At 45.3% G+C, this 27,647-nt stretch overlaps 1 protein-coding gene across 2 annotated transcripts in view; it reads right to left on the reverse strand.

Annotated features, from left to right (window-relative positions):
• The window catches only part of arhgap32b (Rho GTPase activating protein 32b), a 90,772-nt gene extending 69,380 nt beyond the window's left edge, over nt 1–21,392 (reverse strand). For both annotated transcript variants that reach the window (XM_036524653.1, XM_036524652.1), the window contains exons 1-4: nt 21,285–21,392; nt 12,472–12,580; nt 8,467–8,558; nt 8,292–8,376 (exon numbers count right to left, since the gene is read on the reverse strand). In XM_036524653.1, coding sequence (XP_036380546.1) covers nt 8,292–8,376; nt 8,467–8,558; nt 12,472–12,580; nt 21,285–21,370 — 372 coding nt within the window. In that variant the 5' untranslated portion in view covers nt 21,371–21,392. The remainder of the gene's footprint in view (nt 1–8,291; nt 8,377–8,466; nt 8,559–12,471; nt 12,581–21,284) is intronic.
• Between the last annotated feature and the right edge of the window lie 6,255 nt (nt 21,393–27,647).

Genomic DNA, 27,647 nt, shown 5'->3' on the forward strand with positions numbered 1-27,647 from the left:
ACAGAAAATGTGCTATATCGTGATATGAATCGTTATCGGGATATGAAATGACCTATATCGGGATATGAGATTTTGGTCATATCGCACAGCCCTAGCGCAGACACACACACGATTACACACAGTCACATAAATTCGCACATACAGAGTAGTCTTAACTCACTGAAACCTCTGTTATTCTGAGTGTAACATGCACTTCCGAAACCCATTCTAGCAGTCAACTCAATAGACTGAATTCAGCCATTTTTTGCTCAATTGCATCTCGCTATGAGATACTTCCATCCTCCAGGCCCTGCAGCACATCGCTAATGGATTTCAGATGAGACTGCCGTTATTCTCTGTGGGTCTCATCAGCAGTGACTTCATGCTGTAAATGACTCACACAGCGGCTTCTCAAGTGTTCATCTGTTGTGCTGAACTTGACTTTCCACTCATGACTGAAATTTGTACACATGAAATATGCACCCATCAGCTTGGCTCAACCTTCCGATGTGATTCTAACCCTGTGCAGTTGGCTGAAAGGTATCTGCTGCCCTGTTTAGGTGGCCTCTGTGATCTTTAAAAGCCACTCACACAGTAGGAGAGCCAAGCCTGAGGCAGACCCCTGCCAAGGTCAGACTCATTGTGTTAATACTGCTTTCTTAACTCGCAATTGTTCTGTTGCTTTTCATTTTGAAATAACACTTTCTCTGGGCAGGATTAAGCTAAATGTAATGCCACCGTAGAGGGAAGCAGAGTTTAGACATAAATAAACTGATCACTTCTTCAAGAGTTAGTGTTGTGCTCTCTTTCAGATATTCCTGCCAGACCATCATTATTGAGCCAGCCTATTGTGGACAACCTGTCCAAGGAGGTCACAAATCAAAATAGGGACTTCACCTTATTAACTTCGATAATCAGGTTATGGGGGAGATAACATGCAGGATTTTCATGTAATTCATATTTATATACTAATTTCATATACTATATATACTAATGTAATGATTCTAAGAGGCTCAGGAGATCAAAATTTAAAAAAAATAATAAAAGCCCTCCTGTCCCTACCAAACATTGTACAAGACTGTAATTATTGGGAAATCTTATTTGCAGTTATTAGGCCCTCTTTCATGAATACTGATGATTTTTTTGGTGAATTAAGAAACATCCTACTATTGATCCAGCAATAGAAGTTTGTAGCTGATAGTGCAGCAGACAATGCATTCAGGATCATCCCTATTCAGCATTGATAAGGAGCTGAAGAGATCAGCTGCTTCTCTGAGATGCAGCGAACACCTTTGTTCATATCACTCTCCAGAGCCCAGTGAACTACTCTGGTCTATATCAATCACCAGAGCCCAGGGGACTAGCTGGTGACAGCCTCCCCATCTGTGGGGGGGGGAGAGAGAGAGCCCCTGGCGATCCCTGCTGCAGCTCTCCAGGCTGTTAAAATGCTCAGATCCAGAGGTGTCATTTTCTACCAGACGGAACGTGGAAGCGCTTCACTTTTTCCGAAGGCTCTGGAAAGGGCCTGCTTTGTGCTAGACCGAAATGTGGAACGGGGGGGAGAGAGAGAGATAGAGAGAGAGAGAGAGAGAGAGTGAGAGAGTGTAATAAAAGCCAGACTGAAATAGAGGTTTAAACACTGTCTGAACTGGGCCAAGAGCAAGATGGTGACTTAAACTGAGGAGCGTGAAACTTGGCCCTGACTGTGAGTGGGTCACCTGTGGAGAGAAGCATGGACACGCCACTTTAAAAGAAAAGAAGACTGAAAAGAAGACTGATTACGGCACAGGACTGACAGCCTTCTATAAATGCAGACAGAGGAAAGTTCAACTCTACTCTGACAGGATACCAAAGGAAACAGAACACACATGAGGGAGACTGATGCACCAGTCAGTCGCACCATTCAGGTATACTTGCAGCATAATCAAATACATATGCATTAAAAGTACAGTAGTAGAGGTAGCAATATATATTCTTCTTGCTCAAAGAAGAAAAATAATCAGTCAAACAAAAAAACTTTTAGAACAGACAAAGACAGTTTGACCATGCAGGGCCAAGCCTTTGCAGTAATAAAGCAGGAAAAAAAACCTGGAACTCATGATTGTCATGTGACAAGTGTGCTTGGGGGAAGCCGGAGTGTCATTAAAGCGTGGCATGGTGGGGGCAGGGAGTAGCCAATCAGTGAGTTGTATCTTCACTGTGATGAATGAGCATTCCCCGCGGGCAGCGAAGGCTGTCTGTCAAACGCCAAGACACGAGTAGGTGGCCGTGGAAACCATTCCTTGGGGACGATGTCCAGACCAATCACAATAACAAAGAATAAACAGTCTAATCCAGAGAGCATGTGTGGACAGTGCATGGCTAGCATTGTCAAGATGGCAAATTGGACCTTCTTTCATGAACGCTTCTGAAAGTTCCCCTTCATACTGCATCTGAGCACTAGCACCTTCCAATATTCATTACACCTGCATATTTTAATTTGGGAACAATAAGGCCCAGACCTAGCTGTAATGCACTGTGTACTAAATCTAAGAAGTGTTGATTTTTGACATGAATAGAAAATGCTGGTCAAAATCCAAAAAAAAGAAACAAATAGGCATGACAAAAATTCCAAAGATGTCAAATTTGTTAGTAAAAAGATGAAAACAAACTGCAGCACAGTTACACTGAATCTGGGGGGGCACCCTTTCCCTAAGCATGTAATACAGCGGCGTGGCAAAGGATGGACACCTTTGTCAATGACTCCCTGCTCCTCTTTGCCAAGCCACAGGAGCAGAATCTTGCAGAGCCCTGCAGAAAACAGCTGGCACCACAGCACAGTCGCTGAATTTCCAAACGGAACAAACCCCACAGAGTAGACTATCCCTTTTTATTTGAAGCACCACTGTTCTGGTGCACTACCACAGCCTGTAACAGAGACGAGTGAGGTACTTTCTATTGTTCGTCTTTACAGTGCTTTACATAGCACATTGTGCAGTGTATGACTGTCCCTTTGCTCGCATTTCAACAGCAGCACTGGGTTGCCAGTACTGCCGATGCTGTTGTTCCTCTCATGTATTGCAGCATTATCAAGATGTGAATATGCAACCATTTACACACACCTATGATGATGTCTATTACAAAAGCTTGCATTGCCAGTGGCCAAGGCTTGTGTACCACTTGTTAATTGTCCTTGTCCTTTAGTTCAATGTATGAAAGTATGATCTCACTCTTTGGGTCAGTGTGGGACAGTGAGATCTCACTGCTTTAGGTCAGTGTGGGACAGTGAGATCTCACTCCTTTAGGTCAGTGTATGACAGTGAGATCTCACTGCTTTAGGTCAGTGTGTGACAGTGAGATCTCACTGCTTTAGGTCAGTGTGATGGTGAGATGCCACTGCTTTATTCATTCCTTTCATTAAGTATGTGACTCATACTCTCCATCTTTCTAAAGACCCCAGCAGTGTGGGTCCCTATCCAATGCCCCAGGCTATACTGAAGCCAAATTTACCCCTGCACCTTAAGTGCATCTTACCACTTACCAGTTAGAAACACACACTGACCCAAACCGCTCATTGTAAGAATAATGACAGTGCCCAGCTCCTGTGAAATTCAATTAGCCGCTATGCTAATTTGTCTAATGCTTTCTTTTGGGGGAGGAGGGTTGCAGGAGCTGGCACAGCTTGAAACTTCTCTGTACTTTATCAACACTACAGATTCAATTACTGTGCCCGTCTTTCAGAGACAGTGTAGTGTTCCACAGGAAGACACTCTCAAAAGCCTACGAGATATGTCTGTTTACTATTAAATCCACTGTGTCACTGCCAAGCCATACCAAAGAAATCAAAGGACTCAACATTGCACTGAATATAATTACAACTCGTATGAAAGACCAACATTAAAAAGCAGACAGCATTGCAGGTTCAGAGGAAGCACATATAGCTTACAAATAAGAGAGGGACAATATCTAAACAGCTAAAAGAGCTGAACACAAACAGCTAAAATGCATCCAGACGTCACTCAGAATGCGTTATGCCTCCATCAAACCATTTATTTTCCCCTCTAATAAAAACATTAATTTTGTTTTGCACCAAAATGAGCCATAATGATGTGCCATCTTAGGCTCATAGACTGTAAAGGGAATAATTCATGTTGAATTGAGCAGCTGTAATATCCTCGGGGAAGTCACGCCTACAATGCAGCACCAAGAGACTGCTGCCCTCTACTGGTTGACGACTACAACTACACCAAAAGTCATCAGCCAGAAAATGTTCAGAATTGCTCCATCTGTACTTTGGCACCAGTCTGATATTTTCTGTTAAAACAGTGTCTCTCTCAGGAACACAGCCATTATTACAAATAATTCAGTTTAAAATGAACCTATGCACTCAGCCCTATTTAGACTCAGTTTAAAGCAGATTACTGAGGATCTGTATTAGCTATCCATACATGCCGTATGAATTTTGTTCAGAACCAATGTTTCTACTAGAAGATGCCATTTGGAGCTCTAAGCTTGACATGAGGAGTGTTGATGTGCCCTTTTATGAGGTAAAATAATTCTCACTTGCTGAAAAAAGAAGTTTACTCGAAAGTCCAGTGTTTCCCCACACATAGACTTTACTTGGGCGGGCCACCCAGGTATATCAACGGCCGCCAAAGTGTATTTGGCGACCCATTTTAGCATTTTTTTAATTTTTATTTTTTATCCGTCCGAGAGAACGACGCCATCTGCGATCGATTATTTTCTAGCGCTCTGCGCTGACCTTTCCGAGTGTAAACAATGATTTTACAGTGTGGCGTATTGGAACATGGGCGGCGCGACATCGGCGCGAAATATAAACATTGAATTTAAAGATCCAATCAAAGCCAAAACTGAGGACAAACTGGAGAAGCTTATACTGTGTGTGTCAGGCTTTTCAGAGTTGTATGAAACCACTTCGGAGTTGTTAAAAAACCCGATGCATGGCGCAAAGTTATCGAGATGGGGCTACCAGGTTTGTAGATTCGGCTGTAATAATTTATAGTTATAAGCAACATACCCGACATACTCAGAAGCTTGCTACGTCCCTGGTTATTAGCTAGCTAGCTGCTAGCTCATAATCTCCGTTCCAGTTCATCCCAAAGGTGCTCAGTGGGGTTGAGGTCAGGGCTCTCAGGTTCTTCCACACCCAACTCATCAAACCATGTCTTTATAGTCCTTGCTTTTGTGCACTGGGGCACAGTCATGTTGGAACAGAAAAGGGCCTCCCCAAACTGTTGCCACAGAGTTGGAAGCATAGCACTGTCCAAAATGTCTTGGTATGCTGAAGCATTAAGATTTGCCCTTCACTGGAGATAAGGGGCCTAGCCCAAACCCTGAAAAACAGGTGTGGCCAAATACTTTTGTCCATATAGTGTATCTAGGATGCTTGTCATGTGGAGTACTGAGCGGCACGTCAAGCCCATGCTGAGTGTTGCATTGACACCCGAACACCAGTCATGTGTAAGCAGTTTAATTGTACTCTGACTTTGGTAGTAGCTTCGATTTCTATGAAAGAAAGCAGCAACTATGCTGCGTTGGTAGCTACAAGACTAAAGAGTGTATTCAGTACATGTAATTTGACCATTGCGCAACATGTAGCAAAGGTGTCCTGGCTAAATATAAGAAAGATTAAGATTAAATGCTCTGACAAAAAGTGCCATCTTTGTACACACTAAAGAGTGTTTTACTCTTAATTTTTTTTTACTTTGTCTTATTCTTCCATGTGGGTAGATGGAAAGGAGGGTTGGGGGGGGGGAGGTGGATCTGTGAAATATATTATGTGAAATTAATAGAAATATTGAATAAATCAAAATATTGTGTTAAAGGTCACACATATTTGTTTGTCACATGTAGTAGACCATTTTTGTGCCGGCAGGTAATGCCAGCCCTTTCCGTTGGCTACCACCACAAGTATATGCCAGACCTGTGGGAAACACCGTAAAGTCCCTCCTAGAGCAAATTTGTCAGCTCAGGTGTCTATAGATATCTCTCCAGACTGATAAGACAGACTGTCTGTATTGGATACATAAAAAAACCATATCAGTCACTGTATTGCTTTGCAATATTTTTGCAAAGCTATCAATGTGCCTTTTTTGTATACAATCCTGTTTACTGATACATGACTGCACTCCATGTAAGACCCACATTTCTGGTATTATTGCAATGGAGTTCTCTATTTTAATGAAGTAAACCAGAGAACAACTGATGATGCAAAAATATAGGCAGACTTCAAGCTGCTATTGCAGATACAATTTTACCGTGACACACTAAAAGTGACAAGCCTCCTGTTCGCAGCAAAATAAACGCGGAGTTTCTACATGGGAAAAATGGCCGGGTTATTCTGCGGAGAATGAGCTACGCTCATATGGTTGCAATTTGCGACTGTCAGATTGTAGAGGTTAACTTTGCTTCGATAAAATGGCAGATTTGTTTAATGCGATGCAAGATTGGAGAATTTTGTACAATGCTGAGAGTTGGAGAAAGCGTTCATAAATCCCAATCGTACGCCCATCAGCAGCCAGGCCTGGTCGACTCCCTGTCTCATTAGGGGGATTAGGATTCGGACCACGGCCCGACTCTGGACAATCTCCAGGCCTGTCTGTTCCCAGTGTTCAACACTTCTGCTTTTCAAAGCACTTATCTTTTCTCCGAGCTGTGCTAGTCCACTGCCTAATCCTCCCACACAACCGGCGTGCATGGCAACCTGCTCCCCTGCAGCACAGCATCGCCTTCTGACTGCTGTTCTGGGAGCTACTCATGGATCTGACATACGGAGCACATTTTCAATGGAAGAAAGCAAAAATCATTGACAGAGCTATTCAAACAACACCAAAGTGTTGTTTAACGGCGCAGGTTCAAAATCAAATGAAATTGATAAACGCTTTTACACTGGAGGCACGCTGTCACCCGCTAATTGCCATCATTATCATTAGCCCCTATCTTTAAGATAGCCCGTTTACTGTAGAAGCAGTGATAAGGAGTTGTATGTTGCATGCCAAAAGATAAAGTGTTACTGTTTAGGGGATATTAATTACACTAGCTACAGTCACCATTCAAATCCTAAAAGAATCCAAACGGACATTATATGATATGGACTCTATTTACTCAATGACTCCCTTTAGTGAAGGAAGCTCTCATGCCTTCTACACTTCACACTGAAAATTCTGTGCCAGCTAGCACTGGCAGAACTTCTTTGACACTGGATACCCTTAACACCTCAGCGACTTTAAAAACTAACAAAGCCCCTTGGTTGAACCAGGAAGGAACATATACAGTAGGAACTAACAGTCTGATTTCCCTGTTTGCTTGCATTCTCATTCACTACAATGCTCCAAATCTCATTTTGGACATGTCCCATGGCACTTCGACCCAACACTGTGCCTCCAGACTGGAAGAGCAGAGGCAAGGGCCGGTGCGCTCATCGTCGATGGCGACCACCACTTCCCACGCTACCAGCCAAACAGTGCTCTACGGGAGAGCTGGCACCGACTGGAGGATTGGCACACCTCTCACTGAGGATAACCTCGTTCCTTCCAGGCACCTGGCAAGCCTCTAGGAAGCGCTGATACACGGGTGTGCCACTGATAAGGCCAGCCTACCCCCCCCCCCCCCACCAAGATGGAGCTGATTACATCCAGCAACTGAGGACACCCGGTAACATTCAGATAATGATGTCTGTGCTACAGCCGTCAGTCTGTGCTTGGAATGCGTACCTTTGCCTCCTGGGCCACTCAGGAGCCCTGTTCACACTTCTTTGAATAAACATTTCTTATGTATATCACACTTAAATCAGCTACTTTTGTGCTTATCCCAAGATAATCCTGATCAAGAAGAGGGAAAGTGAGTGTTATGCAGGCTCAGAAGAAACTAATTGCTGCTTGTTTAGTTGAAGCGGCTCTTCAGATAGAGGGAGGCGGGAGGTGCGTTCAGGAGCAGGGAGGGAAGGAGGCGCAGCAGCCGGAGCCCGACGCCGCTGCTCATTTGCGAGGCGCACTAATTGAGCCGCTCGCTAAAGCCCAGGCGATTCTCCAGGGCTGGCCTGCCTCCGAGACGGGGGGATTGGAGCGGCTCGGGGTGGATCGCGGCTACAAAGCCAACGCTCCAATTTTACTGCGCGTTCCGCATTAGCCAAACAGCCGAGTCAATATTTCATTAGAGAGACGATAAACCAGCACAGTCAACTCACAGCCACAGTCTCTGAACCTCGAGTACATCCCCACTGCAGAGTGTGAACCAGGAGCAAACTCAAACCACTGAGCTGTAAATGAGTGGCTTTCTCAGAAACACACCAGTGCAGCCCCACGCTTCCTTACCTGTATTGTTCCAAAGTCAACGTTTTCATAGTGGAAGTGGGCGCATTCTGCCAGCTTGGGGAAGTGGCCTTTGGTGAATGACAGCCTGTAAATAACAGTGAAGAACAAGACTCCTATGAGTGGTCTCCCTGGAGGCGTTTTCCGGTGCCGGAGAGGGCCGGGCGGAGGCACTCACTTTTTGACGTTCTTGACCTTCATGCTGGCAGTGCTGCTGCAGGATCGTAGGAGGGGCTCGGAGCTCAGCTCGGGGATCTCCGCACTCCGAGCCTGTCGACACAAACACAAACAGACAGCGCTAATCAATCGAGGGTCCTCCACGCGCAGGTCAATCTACAGCCACCCCCAAACAGGAGGGAAACAGGCAGTGCTAATCAGCTGCAGTTCTTCCAGCGTCACCACCTTCTCCCAACATAGGACTCCTGATTCCAGACTCCAGACTGGGAGCAAACACAGGGGAAGTAGGGTGGGGCAGCAACTACATCAGTTCCACAGCAAAACACAGGAGACATGGCCCAGAACAAGCTGAGAGACAGAGAGGAGGAATAGCTCTAAATCTATTCATAGCACTGCTGCTGCCACAGAATGAAATTTCAGTGTAGTTACTGGTTATGAATTTCCCTTATCTATGCTTATATTGTTACATCCATGCTTATAGAGATGGTGCTTGGGGTCACATGTTGTATTTGACGGCTTTGACAGCACTGCTTGAGTTTTCTCCTGCCAGCGAAGTGGCAGGTCACTGAAGTGAGTGGAGAGACACTGAGCAAGAGATGACAGAAGGAGCAGTCACCTGTGTGTGTGAAAACCATCACTCCCAGGCCTCGTCTGTAGAGAGCACTCACATCATCGTCTGCACACACGGTAACACTAAGCTGAGCTTATAACCAACAGCTGGGTGTGATTTCTTTTTTTGTTGTTGTTGTTACAGCTTGTAGATCCTAGATAAGGAGCTGCTGGGAGACAATGCAATACTTACCCAGGTGAGAGAAAGACACGCTCCTCTGGCACCGCTAACCAAAACATCCCTGCGATCTGGCTGGCCTTATAAAATATTCACACTTCTTAACTCGCTGCTTTCTTTTGCACTGGGCTGGTAACAGCAGCACCTCATACCCCTTTTCCACCAATGCGAACTACTTGCTAGTTCTGGGCTTGTGCTAGTGCCAGTTCGGAGTTGCTTCAACCTGCAAACCTTCTAAGAACGGGTTTTAGAGCCACGTCATTACGTCACTGTATACGTCTTCGTTTTCCCGCTAGCGCCAAGCTAGCAGTGGTGGCTGGTCACAGCTGGACACAGGGGAAGCCCAAACACTACATTTAAATCTATTATTACTTTCAACCTCTTCCCATTTATGCTCCTTGATTAACAATAAAACAAATAAATCACAGAATAGTCGACACCAATCGCGGGAATAGGGTAAATGATTATGCTCGCGAAACAGCGCAGATTGTCTGTAGTTTGTGTGCTTGCGAAAGCTACGTGAGATTAACAAGGATGGCACTTATCGATTTAAATTACGTTAAATGCTCATGACACATCACAGTTTTTGTGAGGTCTGTGTTCTAAACGTTGTTCAGTGCACTCAACCGAACCTAAAAGTTTATTCTCAGTCATTTAAATCCATTTAACTAAATTTAGCTCTGTTCTGTAATTTGAATTTTGTAACACGAAAGCTATAATGCGACACATTTAAGAGAAAGCTTTGGGATTAGTTGCCACTTAATTATTCAAATTGCCATCCTTGTTAAATAACCAATCTCATGCTGTAGCTTTCGCAATAGTACACAAATGTCAGGCAATCTGCGGTGCTTCGTGAGCATAGTGTTTCGCTAGCTTGTAGCCGCCACTGCAATCTAGCGGGAACAAACAATAATACAAACAAGGGAGCATTGCTTTAAAAAACTACACTTTATACTGTTTTTATTGTCCACTGCACTTTATACAATTTTAGCCTTTTGTGAAGCCAAATGTTAAGTGACATTGGTAGGTGAGTCAATGGCAATGTTAGAAAGTAGCATGCTAACGTAAGATACTGTTACCAAGGTTACGGTAACTGGCTAGCTAGCTAGTTGTTGGTCAGCTAACATTACCCAAGCAAGCATAGCTAGCCTACTAATTTCTCACATCAATGATACGAACGTCGAACGTAACATTGAAGTGAGAAATTAGTAGCTCTGCTTGCTTGGCTAATGTTAGCTGACCAACAGCTAGCTAGCCAATAATGTTACGTTCGTAACATCGATGTGAGAAATTAGTAGCTCGCCACACAGCTAAGAAATACATAGCTGGCTGGCAACAAGGCGAAACGTTTGAAAAATAAATTCTTCTTTTTAGGCAGACTAGACACTACACTACCTCTGGCTTTTTAAAAATGGCGGTCACAAAGTTTTAGTTGGTCACGATAATCCCGCCCCCAGCCCCTGATGTAGCGGTTCTTTGTTCTAGACCAGCAAAGAGCTGGTGCCGCTCTCGAACCAGTTTTCCTGACCGAGAGCCGGTTCTTTGGCTGTTGAAACGCGAAGAACTGGTTGAAGATTTGGCACCGGCCCTCGAAATGCGTTGGTGGAAAAGGGGCAACAGAGAAGTGGACACTTCTCATGTGACAGCCGCACCAAGCAAAAGCTCTTTCCCTTTTCCCTTGAAGAACTGGAGCCAGACCTGGATCTTTGAGCACAAACTCTGGGTTGCTTTCCCAGATCCTTTCTCTATTCATTTCGAGGTCCTGGTACTGGTGTGCAGGCAAGTGAGATAGGCAAGCTGCCTAACTACATGATTTCTGCCAGCACTGGTACTAAAAACTCAAGGGATAAACACGCAGGGCTTGTTTGTGTTGGCCCGTAATAGCTTTGTGCTTGTCAGACATATTTCGACCGTGTATTTCACTGGCCTGGTCAGGCAACTGCAAAGCAACACTGATTCACACCCCTTTTTAACAGTGTCACCAAGTCAACAGAATGTGAACGTTCATCTAATCGTTCCATAGAATGCTCATTCCTTTTGTAATAGATCGTTCGCTGTGGCAGCTGAACAGGAAATCAATTCAGACTGAGCTGACGTGTTGGCGTTATATTCCCTCTGAATCTGGTTGAATGGTCCTCCATGGAGAAAACAGGAAGCCGTGTAGCGCCATAATGAGGGAACTCAGGTCGTGACCAGGAGGTTGCAGGTTCCAATCCCAGGTCATGCAACGCTGTTGTACCGTGAGACACTTTACCTGAATCACTTTAGTAACGATAACTGCGTAAATGGATAATCCATAAAATGCAATGCATGTAAATTTTCCAGAATAAGTGTCAAATGAGCGAATGAGTTCTATAAATCTTAAAAAGATATGTGGGTGTCATATTTCATCATGTGTTAATGAAAATCATGAAAATTTCAAGAAAACTGTCATGAGATACAGAATGCAAGGATTTCAACAACGTTGCTTCATAAATTAGTTTGTATATTTATGAAAAGACATTCAATATCTTCCATAAATTAAGAATTCAGAAACACCAACACCTACTGATCTTGTCTTAAACGTCGGACTCATCAGACTTCTTCAGCGGGGGAGGAGGGATCTCGTTTCCTCAGCTAGGGCATTTGTGTACTTCAAAACAAAGCTGGATAACTGTGGCGTTGTCATGGAAACTGACTCATTCCTTCAACGCTCACTTGAAAGCTGACAACATGAGGGTCGATGTATGAAATAATCATAACTTGAATTTATTTGACTGCTTCAAAGCTAATCAGGCTAAGAGGAGGACAAAAATGCATTAGCAATGCTGCTGGACTTATCTCAGATGCTGCTGATAAATATCTGACGCCTGGATTGACAAAAACTTATCTCTGTGGATGCTCCTTTTCATCATTCACAGATAAAAACAAAGCATGTTATCATTTAATGAAAAACAGGGCAAGAGATACATACTGAGTCTTTTCTTTTAATGTAATGACAGCTTTAATGTAAGTATGAAGGAAATAAAAAAGAAAGCTGAGCAGATTCTATATGTGATAACACAAGTCCTGCCAAGTTTGTGTAGAAAGAATAATATCAGAATTTATCTGACACATTTAAAATGAACATCTCGCAGATTCATTCCCTTCATGACCTTTGTGACTTAAGATATATGTGTGCGTGTGTGTGCGTGTGTGTGTGTGTGCGTGCATGCAAGTACTCTCTGGGCTCAAACCCACCATGGCGCTGATGGTCTCCTCCCAGTCGGGCCTCTCTCGGGGGTGTATACTGCGGGCCAGCTCTGGTACGATGTCGTCCTCCTCTGGGTGTCGGCCAGGCCTCAGGCCCCTGAGGAGGGTGGAGAAAGGGTCGAGTCAGGGTGGGACACGGCCAACAGCACACAGCTCTAATGGATGCTACCCAAGCTTGTGAACGCCTGGCCTCCATCAGCTTACACCGAGGCTCGGCTGCAGAACACGGAGGAGGAACACCAGGAGACCAGAAAAGAGGCCAGAAAAACGCTATACAGTTAAACAAAGACTCAACGATTCGCAAATGTTTCAGCTCCAACAAGCTGATTATTTCTCAAGCTTATACAACTGATCGACAATTCATGTTTAAACAGCTAACCGTTTCAGTGAAAACATCCGTGAAATACTGAATATAAACTTCAGATGGTGTTTTCTACGTTTACCACTCCTAGGCTACTATCTGTGTAACAGACCATATACACAGCTCTCACTGAAAACAAACTCCACTAGCTGCTATGGCAGTCTGCTAACAAAGGACAATTACAGGCTAAGTTACAAAAGTCGTGTGGTTTAAACTGCCATGGCAGCGTGCTGCACACAGATTAGTGGTTAAGGAGCAGGACTCGTAACTAAAAGGTTGCCGGTTTGATTCCCCGCTGGGGCACTGCTGCTGTACCCTTGGACAAGGTACTTAACCCACAATATTAGAAGTACTCAACAATATTAGAAGTATTGCATGATAAAGTTTCAAAGGTTGGCCAGGCAAGGTGCCAACTAGCAGGTAAAGCTAGCGAGTGCGTTAAACTATTACAGCCAAACCATTACATTTTTTGTAAATAGTTTGGTAGGAGATAGAGGGAAGTGTTTCAGGTGCTCAGGTGAGAGCGGAAGAGCTGTGTCTTCAGATGTTTCTTGAAGACAGAGAGGGACTCAGCAGTGGCGTTACTAGCATGTCATCCTGGGGTGGGCATTTGGATATATAGGGTGGGCAACTATATCCAATATATGGGCCCACATATACAATAATAAATGCAGCTATGGTCATGGTATTCCCACATGACAAAAATTATTACAATTGCTGATCATTTCCATTTATACTGTAATTGCAGTTATTAATGTAGTTAGATAGACATGAAATTTACAGAAATGAAGGATCAGAGTGCAGTACTAGCAAACTTAATGCAGAATTACAGGCTGTCATTTTCAACCCTAGTAAGACAAGAGTATCAGATGTAAAATAGCCTTGTGTTTTCTTTTGGAACACTGAAAAAAAAAGAAATCTGAAATAAAACAAATTCTCAACTGGTGTAGTCTATAGGCTCCTAAGGCAAAGATATATAACACAAAAAGAAACTTTCTCCCTCTCCTTGACTGCTATGCCCACGGAAAGCAAGTTCGTTTACCGCAAGAAACTCGCTAATGCTTTTAACGTAATATTTGGATTTTTCGACCTGACTTTGCCCTAGCAGATGTGCGACACTTTCACCAGTTACCATGTCTGTGCTGATATTCTTGCCAAGCAGACACAGCCCGCACATGACAGACACTGGAACGCATGTTTTTGGAAGCCACTGTCTCGGTCAAAGGCGCGTTTCCTATCTGTGAAGCCATGCTTGGTGAATATGTCCTCCTTATCACCGGCACCAAACCCACGACACGGACAACAGAAAACTGCATCATGCTGTGCTGAATACTCCAGCCACGGTCGAGACTGGTACCAGCTCGCGCTAAAGCATCTTGTCTTCTGGCCAAACATACGTTTAGGGTAACTTGCCAAAATTTGCTGGGAAGGTTTATCATTATTCAAGTCCCAGTCTCATTCAGGGGTGGCAGGTCGTGTGTTTTTAATGTCAGGTGCCGCTGACACTGAAGCAGGGCTAGCATGGTACTGTCTGTGGTCTTGGTAGACCGTTTTTGAATAAGCCATCTATGCATTCTTAAAACTCACGAAACTTAACTGCCCAAGTAAGCTTGCTAGGTTACTTTAAAACAAACCAGCAGGGAACTAGCAACTAACCAACGTTAACGTTAACACTGGTCAAGAAAGCGTTAGCTGTAGCTATCGGCCAGCATTTCCCAAACCTCTCCTGGAGGACCCCTTGTCCTGCATGTTTTAGATCTCTCCATGGTCCAACACAGCTGATTCAAATGATCAACTCGTTATGAACTCCTGAAGTTGGTTAATAACAAACTGATCATTTAAATCAGCTGTGTTGGAGCAGGGAGAGATCTAAAACATGCAGGACAAGGGGTCCTCCAGGAAAGGTTTGGGAAACGCTGCTATAGGCTATAACCTAAGAAATGACACTAAACACTAGTCAACACTACGAATGAGAAAAAATGCCTAACAAAATAAAAGTTTTATGAACATTCCAAAAGTTTTGTTTCAGGCAAAAGTATGCAAAATGTTGGTGAGATGCCCAAGAACGGGCCGGTAGCATTTTCTTGTTTGAATGAAAGCGCTCTGACACAAGGTTAGGCTGATGACTGTTGTAAGTTCTCGACCACTCCTCTTCCATTATGTCACACATTTGAAATAACCAATCATTCATTAGAGAAATATAAAAGCGAAGATAAGCTGTAGACTATATAAATTAAGCTAAACCTTTAATTTTACAGATTTTTCATAGGGTGGGCAAACAACCCTTTTGGGTGGGCAACGCCCACCTCAGCCCACCCACAGACACGCCCCGGGACTCAGCAGAACAGATGAGATGTGGAAGTTCATTCCACCACTGGGGGACAACAGCGGAGAAAGTACTGGATAGTGATTTCATGCCACATTTTGACGGGACCACCAGGTGCCGTTCGGTGGCAGAGCGTAGCAGTCGGGTGGGAACATAGGATTGCAGCAGTGAGTTCAGGAAACCATTGCTCGTTGACACTGAGTTTCAACATGCAAGTGTACTGTTGTACTCCCTGCTACTTCGTGTGCTTAAGGTCCAACCCATCGATCCTTTTCTGAAATTACCAGAGGTCTCTGCTGTTGATATCTTCAGCAAGGTCCATAAAAGAGATGCATATCCTGTAGCATACAGTAGCAGAGTCACAAATCACACATGCTCACATGCCCACAGATGGACACACACTCGCACACACACCTCAGAGGATACCTACGCAGCCAGCCTCAATCTGTTACCCTCGACAAAGCTCTAGAGCAACTGTGTTCTCCTCCCGAATAGATGCTAGCTACGGCCGTTGGGCGGGGGGTGACACTGTGGCATTACACTCTTTCCAGGTGGGAGCGCAGCATGCTTTTGTTATGACACCACGACCCCCTTTCATGCCACTCTGCTACATGCACTGTTTGAGGGGCTACACATGCTCAGCCCTGGTCAGCAGTGTCCTGAATGTACAGTCTTTCATGCCACTCTGCTACATGCACTGTTTGAGGGGCTACACATGCTCAGCCCTGGTCAGCAGTGTCCTGAATGTACAGTCTTTCATGCCACTCTGCTACATGCACTGTTTGAGGGGCTACACATGCTCAGCCCTGGTCAGCAGTGTCCTGAATGTACAGTCTTTCATGCCACTCTGCTACATGCACTGTTTGAGGGGCTACACATGCTCAGCCCTGGTCAGCAGTGTCCTGAATGTACAGTCTTTCATGCCACTCTGCTACATGCACTGTTTGAGGGGCTACACATGCTCAGCCCTGGTCAGCAGTGTCCTGAATATACAGTCTTTCATGACACTCTGCTACATGCACTTGCACTCACTTTTGGTAAGCCGCTCTGGATAAGCCCCTCTAGATTACAAAATCAAACCTTAAAATGTGGCCTCATGCCTCTTACTAGATTGATTCCTTTGTCTGAGAGTGATTGAGGGCATTAAGGGTATCTGTTATACTGCAAAGCACAAAAACAATAAACCTGATTCCAAAAAGGAAAGGCCAAAATCCTCTGGCAAATGTGGGATGTCTGATGTGCACACAGAGGGAACGTGCATACTCTCCATGACTCTTTAATCTCTGCTGCACCACTTTCATTACCTAAATTCACAGGTTATGTTCCCTTTTATTTTACTGAAATGAAGATTACAGGCTGTAAAGACAAACAGGAATGACCTCATGAACCAAAATACAGCAAACACATTTTTCACAGTTTTTACTGCTACAAAAGACAGCTTTTCTGCTCTCACATGAGCACCCCATAAAGGAACTTCTCATGTCTCAAACTGGCTCCTACTAAACTATAAAACAGTTTTAAAAGTAGTAGCAATAGTGATGTTACTCTGTATTTGTTAAAACAGTTAACCTTCTCATTAGGATGGCATTACATTGCAGCAAGCATGTCAACAGCTAAGTTATGGGTTGGCCGGTTGTACCAAATACCCTTACAGCACCAGTTCAGTTCAGCCCTTTTTGGAGTCTCGAAACCACCACAATGAACCTGAGGTCTGACTTCTTACAAACATGTACTGAGACCTGGATCTGCTGCTCTGCTTTTGGAGAGCAGGTTCCAGTGCTGTGAAGCAGACTGGTTTTAGGCACCTTTATCCACACACTCACTTTCTGGCCTGCTCCATACCTGAACAGGCCAAAGTATAAAAAAAAAAAAAACAGTCTTTAGGATATTCCAATTACTGGTTACAATTTACAATTTGGTATTTCACAGACGCTTTCAAACCAAAGCGACGTATAATTAGTGCATCAATCAGGTTAGCTTACTACCTTACCACCTGGTTGATTGTAAGAGATTGTATGACCAATGTGCTTGTTTGTACACAGTGGTCCTGTATCGCTCTGCAGAAGTGCATTTCCAATGCAGAGGGAAAGGGCATTCACTGTCCCCTGGAAAAATCTAAAACACCAGCCTGTGCTGACAGATGCGTGACCCACAGCAAGGCCGTGCAATCCGTCACACAAAGGAAGAGGGAAGCAGAGGAAGATGGTCATCTTCGGCCTGTGCTGACGGAGAGGAAGATGACAGATAGGTCCTTTCATCTCTCTCGCTACACGAGCATACGGAACAGACTAATCGGCGCATGGATCTAACCTCCCGGAAACGTGAGCACATCTCCCATTCTGCGGGACACTCCACAGCAAGGCAAACATTCGATGCTCAAGATCTCCACTCAGACACTTCAGAAAGGCAGAGTGAAGACTCTGAGCCTGACGACAAATTCAGTCAAAGCCAGCTCCATTTATACAACAAATGTCGAGTGTATTCGTAAGCGTTTCCATGGAAATTTACAGGCAACAAATGTACAGGAATAGAGAATTTCACAAAGCCCTGCTTAAAAGGGCCACACAGCAGGGAGTTAGCTGAGGCTATACCCTGCAAGTACTGCCTTGCTGATGCACAGGTACAGAAGAACTGCTCATTGTGTGTATGTGTGTATGTGTGTGTGTGTGTGTGTGTGTGTGTGTGTGTGCGCGTGCACACATGCGCACATGTGAGTGAGTGAGTGGGAGAGTGGGTGAGTGAGTGAGTGACTGACTGAGTGAGTGAGTGGGTGGGTGGGGGTGTGTGTGTGTGTGTGTGTATGAGTGAGTGAGTGAGTGAGTGCATGTGTGAGTGAGTGAATGATAATTATAAAAAGAATGAAGTGGTGAACTCCAACTGGACACCCTGAAGTCGTGTCAGGGAGGAGCAGACAGGGAGGAGCAGCTCTGTGCCCACAGGGTGTGATGGGAGTGGGGAGAGGACAGCTTGTGAGGGCCGTTGGAAGGTGAGGCATGCTTTATATTACGTTTGGGAGCTGATCTTGGTTGGATAGGGAAGAGGGGCTTGCGCATGTTGTGTCTTTTCTCTCTTCACACAGAGTGCTCTCCAGGGGCAGTGAGGGAGAGGGAGGAACACAGGCAGAGTTCAGGCCTGCCTGCTCCAACGAAACTAGAGGGGGCGGAGTGACTTTTACATATGAACCTCTGTTCCCAGTTGGTCCGGGCCCGCAGTCTGCTGGAAGTGTTCGTCTGACCCAGTCCGACACCGCACGCAGGCAGCGCGGCAAGTTAACGCAACCGATAAGCGAAAACCCTGCCATGCTCTGCGACAAGCTGAGTGTCACGATCAAAGGGGCCGCAGCGTCACCGGGAATGCGTGCTGACACTGAGCTCCAGCTGCAGAGCCCGATACCTTCAGAGAGGAGGAGCGCTTTTTTCCCCACCCTGCGGCACAACTGCCATGTCTTCACTCACTGCTCCCATCATCCCGCAGTGGCCAGCTTGATTAAAGGAACGTGTTTATTGGGTTACTTTAGCTGTAAACAGATCTTTCTAATGGGTGCTGGGAGGAAGACGAGACGTGATGAGGAGCAAATTGAAAAGTTTAGTTAAACAACAACAGCCACATACCAATGAGATGGAGCAGGGCTGGCAGTTAGGTGGAGGGGGGAGTAAATCAGTCAGCCAACCAGGAGAGATCAGTTTCCCTCAGGTTTTGGGGGGGAGGGAGGGAGCTACAGCTTCATAAGGAATTTTAATACAAAACCAATACATAAGGTAACAATGCGCCAAGTATATTCTGAAGAGTGGATGCATACGCTTTTACATTCAACAGTCAGTATATGAAGATGAACTGTGTGTTAAATGTACAATCTGCCATGTGGCTGAAGGTTGAGGTTCTTCCTCCTTTAGTTGAGCTTCCTCTCAATCTGCCACTCACATTCATGATTCTTCAAATCCGAAGAGCAGGGCACGAAGACCAAGAGCAGACCACACTATCTGCACACTAGAGGGTGCTGTAGTGCTGAAACTGCTTTTGCCAAAAGGATCACAGAGCACTTGTTCCCAGTACAGGAGCCCCAAAAACCAGAAAAGCTTCATTACTCAGACTCCCCCGAGCTTTGGATTAATATGGACTTGCTTGTCTGCGTGTTTATCCAGCAAGCGAGAAGACAGGTTTGTGAAAACACGGTGTTTCAGCCACCCCACCCACCCCTTTGGTGATGGTGGGTAGTTTTCAGTGGTTTTAACCAGAAATGCCACCACTGTGTATGATTTATCAGCACTCAACTCTGATAGAGTACCAAAAAGTCTCATTTGCACAGCTCTACGGTATTACTAGCTGCTGCTGTGCGCCCCTTGGCCCGGTGCATAGGCTTGTGGGGGAGGCCAAAATCTGGCTTTGGAGTGCACACACCGATCCTCCAGTAAAATCCATTTTATCTTTACCTCTGCGGGCAGGTCTGCTTCAGTGAGTCAGGGAAATGAAGGAAAAAAAAAAAACAGGTCAGGACTAAAACAAGGATCTTGAACTGCCCTGATCAAAACAATGAGCAGCTGCTCTTCTGTCCTTGCAGGTGAACAAAGCCAGGGCTTTCACAGAACTAATCCTCTCCGCCACAATGCCCCTGGAAGACCCAGTCGAAACGAGAGGAGCCAAAAACGTGGGAACTGGGGGCGGGGGTGGGAGCGGGGGTGCATTCAATGGCTTTGTAGCCGAGGGAGACTTTTGCTACGCACGTCACAGACGCACAATAGGTGAAGAGAGATTCAGTTTCACAGGCATTCCCAGGAGCCTCCCCTTGGCTCCTGATCCCAGATCAGTGGGTGAAATGGATCTTGGACGGCCTAGAGCCTAAGACTGGGGCCTGGAGACAGCAGTCTCCATTTGCCATATTCTAGAGAAGGAGGGAAAGGGACAGAGCAGAGGAAACAGGTATAGAGAGAAATTGGGGGAGGGGCTCTTTTGTTGGTGGGACAGGGGGCCAAACAGCATCCTCGGCGCCGGATGTGTCACACAGCTTGGAAAAGGGACAGCACTCTCCCTCTCCCTCTCCCTCCCACCCACACATTGCTGCACTAATGTCTAATGTATGCTAAGCTGCTGCTACCATGGCAACCTGGAGCATACAGAATTTGGACCCCGTTCAACTGAGGCAGAGGGGGCTCGAATGGCTGCCGGACAGTAATCCTCAAAGGAGGCGGCGTTCCTGCACACCCCTCCGCGCTGAGCCCGCATGGCCTCAAGGTTACCCCGCGAACAAATTCCCACGGAAACTCCCCTTCACCGGGCCCGCGCGCTGTTACCAATACTTCTGGTCATGTGACCTCCACCTTAAAGCCTGCTTAACATCTCTGGCGTGAGGGTGGCAATGACTGTGCTTTTAAAGGGCTGGCTCAGTAATTAGAGCTTTATTTTGCCGTACAGCCCTGCGTTTTCCACATGCATGCACACAGACAGAGAAAATACATTTTGTGGGCTGGAGCACTCATGTAGGAAACAGAAGCTGCTGAACACAACTGATGAAATGATCATGAAACAATGATGTAATTAGGACTTAAATGAATTATTGGACATTCCTGTGGGAGATGTCATTAGTGAAATATCTGTCAGGGTTTCAGGCGAACACTGTGGCATCTGTAGTGATTACAGTGGCAGCAGCACTGGAAATACGGTTTGTGAGATGAAAGTCGATGCGTCTCTGCAACAGCTCCTCGCTGACATCACTCACATGTGTCTGTCAAAGCCTGCTTCAGACTGCATGTGTCATCTCTACTACACACTCACACGCGCACACACGCACCGACAAAATGTACCCCGTCACCACATGCAGACACAATCACTTGTACTGTAGGTTTTCACACACGTGAACATCGCCCCCAGAAAAGAACACACATACGCGCACACACATATACACGATGGACACCCCCCCCCCCCCCCCCCCCCATTCGCAATCACTAACATTTAACAGTTAATACACAGGCACGAACACTCTCAAGAATGCACACACGCAAACATGCACACACCTGTGCGCAAACCCTCAGGTACACACAGTCACATAAACACACACGTGCGCAGGCAGAATGAGTGGCAGCGGGGCAGCTATGAGCGGAGCAGCAGTGTGTACTGTACCTGTCAGCAGCGTCATGACTCCCAGCAGCTCCCAGCAATCCCACTTCTGCACTCCCCAGCGCCGCAGACCCGCTGCCTGACTCCATTACACTGACTCACTGCAAGAGCTGCCTGTCAGAGAGGAAGAGGGAGAGGGAGGGAGAGAGGGAGAGAGAGAGAGAGAGAGAGAGAGAGAGAGGGAGAGAGGGAGGGAGACGGAGAGTGAGGGGGGGAGAGAGAGAGGAGGGAGAGAGGGAGAGAGAGGGAGACGGGGAAAGAGACAGAGAATGAGAGAGAGATAGAGAGGAGGGAGAGAGAGACAGAGAGAAAGAGAAAGAGGACAGAGAAGAAGGAAGAGAGGGGGAGAGAGAGGGGAGGGGGAGAGAGGAGAGAGAGAAGGAGACAGAGAGAGAGGGAGAGAGTGGAGGGAGAGGAAGGAGAGAGAAATGGACAGAGTAGAGGGAGAGAAAGGAGGGAGAGGGAGATAGAGAGAGTGAGACAGAGGAGGGAAAGGGAAAGAGGCAGCAGAGGAGGGAGAGAGTGGGAGAGAGAGTGGGAGGTGGGCGAGAGAGAGAGAGGGCAAGAGAGCAGAGGGAGAGAAGAGATAGATAGGGCGAGCGAACGGAGAAACAACAGAGGGAGTGAGGGGGAGGGAGAGAAAGAGATGAGGCAGAGAGACAGAGAGGATAGGGTGAGAGGAGAGAGAGGAGAGAGAGGTGAGAGACAGGAGGACGAGATGGTGAAAGAAGACAGAAAGACAGAGAGAGACAAGAGGGAGAGAAAAGGAGAGAGTAGGAGAGGCAGAACGAGAGGAGGTACGGAAGACATAAAAGGGTAGGGCAGAAGAGAGAGAGAGAGAGAGTATATAAGGAAAGAGAGGGAGACAGAGAAGGGAGTGAAAGAGTAGAAAGAAAGGAGAAAGGGGGAGAGAGAAGAGGGGAAAACAAAGAGGAGAGAAAAAAAACAAGAGAAGATGGAGAGGATCAGCATCATGTTTGTTTGAGCACTAAGCATGATACAAACCCATTAACCCCTTCCTACTTTGTGTTTGCAGGCATAGACTATTCATCATGCCTTGATCAGATTTTCAAAATACAATTTCATCAAAAGAGGCTTGCCCTTTCTACACCAAGCACCAATTAAAACTGGTTCATGGATTTCTTGCATTCAGATGCTACTGTGAGCATAAAGCATGCCATTAAATCAAAAAAATCACCTTTCACCTGGTGGCAATTCAACAAAGATGACAGTCTGTCACAGGTATCCTGCCATTTGTAACTGCAGGCAGACAATCCTCCTGTGAAATCCATAGAGGAGTCCGTTGTGGTCATCAAAGCTTATGGCTCACTCTGATGCTCGTTAGCTTGTCATAATGAGCCAACTTAACAAATACATACTCTACTGAACCAATCTGAACAAAGCACCTTGATTTGGGGCACCACAATGTGTCATCAGCATAGAAACTTAAAAAAAATTAAATTCTTGCATCCTTCAGAACCCCACTGCTCCCCAAAAAGAACAAGCAGCCTTCACATTTCTGTTCTCTTAGACCCAATCAAGCAATAATTCTGGATCTAGAGCTCAACAGTCCATTTATAAATGATGCCACACGAAATCCCTCAGCAATTTCCAAAACAATAAAACGCTTAATTAAAATGGTTAAACGCATGGCAATTTTACATTCATGCTGAGAGAAAGAAAGCAACAGCCTTGTCGTAACTGAGACAAGTTGGATTTGTTTGTGCCGCATACATTGTACATACGTATACCACATACATACCTACCTATACCCTTCTATCATTATTAGTGTGCATAAATGGCAATGATGTCAATTTAAGACTGCAGAAGCAATCCTACAGCTGGTTGGTGCAGAAAGCGTCACTCAGTGATTGCTGGCACCTCATGCTGGGCATGGCGCACAGTTAAATCACTGAGACAGGGAGAAAGGGTGAAATGAGAGGAGGAATCTTAAATCATGCCTCGTCAATTTAAGACAAAAAAAAAGCCCACACACAGCGGTCTTCTGCCTATCACTGCTGAGCGCTTGTCTCCCCTCCCCTCTCCTCCGCCACACCACTGCAATTATATCAAAGGAAGGCAGGCCACAAAATTTCAGGAGGCGTAGGACACCCACACAGGCCACCCCACAGCAGCTTCGACTTCATTGAGAGCGACGGCCTGTTGTCTGCCACTGCGGCCATTGTTCAGAGGTGCTGGCACCCAGGAGGAGAACAGGAGAGGATCCTCCAACCCGAATCCTTCTGCTCTTTCCTGAGAGACTCTTATTAACTTGGGATATTAAGCAGTTCCAAACACTGTTACATCTCTGTTGCATCTTCAGTACCAGTTTCTCCTCAATCGCTTCAATGGATATTCTGAACTACACACAGTTTGACCAGTTTGAGAAATACCTACTTGGGTGATTAGCGGAGAGTGAGTTTGGCTGCAGTGCTTTGGCCTACCTGCCAAAATGCTGTGCTGACTGGGTTCAAAGAGGGCCTGACACAGCACACCCGGTCAGACTACAATGACCTAACAGGGCGAATCTATTGCAAAACAGGATAATGCAGCTCCCTTCAACAGAAGGTGACGTTCTGACAGCAAGGCTGAGGTGGAAGAACTGAATCTTCTGGGGCTCTTTTGAAGCCAGTCTTTATAAACCCTGAATTATGCATCAGCACTATCAGCAAAACAGATGCATGAAGGACATTCTATATAAAATTAAATGAACAGGGAAATTTTGACCTCTATTGATTTCATCAGCATTTTCGAATAACTTACTAGAGATCTTTGCACAATGGAAAAGCAAATGACTGCCCAGCTCATTTTTGACTGGAATAGTCACCCACATCTGGTCAAAGTGACCAATATGAGAGGCCCCATGACACACCTGACAGCCATCTCTGCACAAAGTCTAATAAAATGTTTCCACCTGATTTCTTCTTTAATAACTGGAGATGAAATACCTCCTAGCATCCTCCTATTGTTTTGGTCTCTGCTGTGGATCGCTCCAGCTGCTTCCATTCATTCAGCCAGCGATTAGTCATGCCTGACATTTGCATTACTGTAAGGACTGCCCTGGCTTTAATGAGATTGCAATCACCCTCGCTTACATTTACTTCATTGACTTGCCTGACAAGGATCCGTGCAACCTCTTCAACTTTTTCGAACCCACTTACCGCCTCTTGTCATTCATAACCACGTGGGCTTCCACCAGGCCTATGTCATCACTGCTCCCATTTTTAATTTGACCACAATCTGTTGCAAATGCCTTTCAGACACGTAAATCAACTAGCAATAAAGTACAGTAAAAAAGATGTGATTTATCATTGCCAGCGCCGGCTCAGAAGACAGACACAGTATACAAAATCAATGTTTCTTCACAGCCATGACAAAATCACAACTTTCTGTTTGTGGCATTGATGGTTGTCAGAGGTGAGTCTACAATTTGCCTGTATACCGAGCTCTTTGAGGGCATTGAAGAAATCCAGTTCTTTTTCTCAAATTGTGTTTGTACTGACACTATCAAAATTGTAGTTGTTTTTAAGACATTTTTTTGCCAGAAATTGTGTAAAGAAATTCAGCAAAACAGAACCTTGCTATTTTCTTATCTCCTAACACAAGCACAGAACTCATATTCTCACAAAAACATGGATCCTTTGCACAGACATGAGGGGAGTTAGCTAAGCTGTCATCAAATTGTAAACCACCTTTTGCAGAGAAGCAAATTATCTTTCTTTTCTCCAATTGTTGTTCAGAGTACACTACAGGGTTTGAATACGAAAGCAAGTGAAATCCCCTTAAGAACGTAAGTAAGAACATGACAGTGTTGTTATTTGGAAGATTTTGCGCTCCATTTGCTATGACTGCGAAAGCTTATGCTGAGGTTCAGCGCTGACCTCGTTTCACACCCGCAATCTTGACCAAATCAAGTCGTCCATTTAACTATTAATCAAAACAACAGCTTCTCTTGGAAAGGGGGAAACCGTTTGATCATATAAACAATTGAGACTGCAATGTAAGATATTAAGAGCCAACAACGATTAAGCACCCTCCCTGCGACAGTGAAAGAGTTGTTCTGTAAGGGTGGCGGTGTGTGTGAGGGGGTCAATTGTAATGTGATCTCATTGACGACTGTCTTGCATTTCTTCGGTCAGACATCATCCCGTTCCCCACGCCTTTTCTGAGCGGCTGGAGCTGGTTAGCAGCATTACCTCACGGACATGTCTCCAAGCGATCAATGAGCTCACCCCAAGTGCAGCGACTGGGTGTCACCACACATCTCAGATTCTGCACCTAATGCTTCATACGACTGAACGGGTTTCAAAAACACAGCGCAGGCGAAGTTAGCAAAAGCAGGTAAAAAAAAAGGCTATCAACAAAGATCCACCGTTTACATATAAGTTAGATATTAGTAAATACAGTATAGTCAAAATAACTAGATTAATAATAAATACATTGGTTTTCAAGTGAAACAGGGACATTTCTAAGCATGACATTAACAGCAGGTAATCTAAGCAAACGCAATAAGACAACACACGTTAACATAATATGCATGACGAATGCAGTCTCCTTACTACACAAGAAAAAGGTCCGAGTCGTTTTCCACCAGCGTAGCTTCCTCATTCCCGTTCTGCCATTACCGGCCAAGACATTAGAATAACCTCAGTACATGTTACATTACTAAATACAAACGTTAACGACATGCCCAGAATCCCACTTTAACGATATGTTTACATCACCAGAAGCCAAAGCTCAAACAGAATCTCATTTACAAATCTGTTTAAAAGCTACGAAGTGCAAGGTAGAATATAACAAACAGCCAACACTGGCCATAAAGTTCAAGCAAAACATAAGGCAGGTCGATGACAGGCTGCTTACATGAGCGATGATGACACAAAATGCGCGCACAACGTTGCTATTAGCATAGCTGCAGCAGGACAAGTCACAAAAGATGCCCGCTCTCCGTTTTCTGAGCTCCTTGGGGGATATCAATAAAAACAACGTTCCTCTACAAATCCACGTGTATGGCGAAAGCACAGGACGACAGACTACCTCGGCTTGCAATTCATTCCCCGCAACAGGAGCGGCGAATTCCGCCTTGAGGCAGCAAAAGTTAAGCCTGTCGGCAAACTTCGACTTCGTGAATAAGCGATTGCAGGAATTTTCTGAGCTGGGGTAGAGCGCAGCATGCTAATGACAGAACGCGAGTAGCCTGCGCCTCTAGGGGAAAAGAGAAAGACTAAAACAGGCGCGATGAAGCTCTGCCTCAATAAATTACACGCTCAGAATGTCCCGGCTTTGAGAGGATTTATAGAGGAAATTCATATTTGGTCGCAGTCGTTCGCCCTGTTTGCAATACACTGCAATATTAAGACAAGTTACCGAGCTACATCAAAAAGGCTATACGGTCTCTGCCAGCCTGGTCGAGTGAATCCTTTTTTGGGGGCTGCCAATTGATCTGTTGGGAGTACTATTTCACCAAAACTGGGCACTTTCGCCTTATGGCCTGATAATGGGTTAATAGTTTTCAGCAGCAGGATATATATGCGCAAACCTTTATGGTTCTCCAGCAAGGGAAAAAACTCACGCACAAGAATAGTCGCTACTGAGCATGGTATTTTAAGGCCTACATACTGCAAGGCTTTCCACTTGTTTTCTGAGTGGGTACTAAGGGAAATAAAACACAAAGCCTCTGTTTACAGAAAACAAGACCTCCGTTCTGTCCTCATACTCAAAGTAAATGAAATTCCAAATCCTCAAGCCTTGTGTCATTTCTCACTTTGATGTGACAGAGCAGTTCTGCCCAGTGTGTTAGTAAAAATATGACCGTATTTCGCAACAGACCACTAAGAGGGCTAAGAAGAGCGAGTCAGCAATTCTCCTTTGCCTGTGAGGAGTGAATGCCCAGTCAGGTTTCAGTCCTGGCACCTACAGGATTCTCTGCATGTGCCAACATGGTCTGCGCCAGGGGAGGAAACACTGCGAGTACCACCCTTAAGCTGAGTTTTTGCTCTCAACTATAAAAACAGTCACCGAGACAAAAGACTTTCCCGTTTAGACAAAATCCAAAACAAAGCTTTGCTTGATTGACTTCACATCCGCTTAACAAGTGTTTTAATTAGCCCAATCCTTAATAACACCAGTTATTCATCCGCAGGTCATTATTATACTTTGTATTTCAGTCTTCCATTTCCCTGGGCACTATGGCCATGCTTTGCGCTATTGTTGTGGGAAAAAGGTCTGTGATTTATGGAACTAGGCTTTCCTGTATCAGCCATGGGCCTATTAGCGAGGGCGAAACTTCTGCAATGCTTGGAGCCTGTCACTGCTGCAGTTGCGGTTGAAGATTTGCTGCCAACGCCACGGCCAAGTCCATTAGGA

Source organism: Megalops cyprinoides, chromosome 3, assembly GCF_013368585.1.
Source record: "Megalops cyprinoides isolate fMegCyp1 chromosome 3, fMegCyp1.pri, whole genome shotgun sequence".
In the NCBI taxonomy this organism is placed as follows: domain Eukaryota; kingdom Metazoa; phylum Chordata; class Actinopteri; order Elopiformes; family Megalopidae; genus Megalops; species Megalops cyprinoides.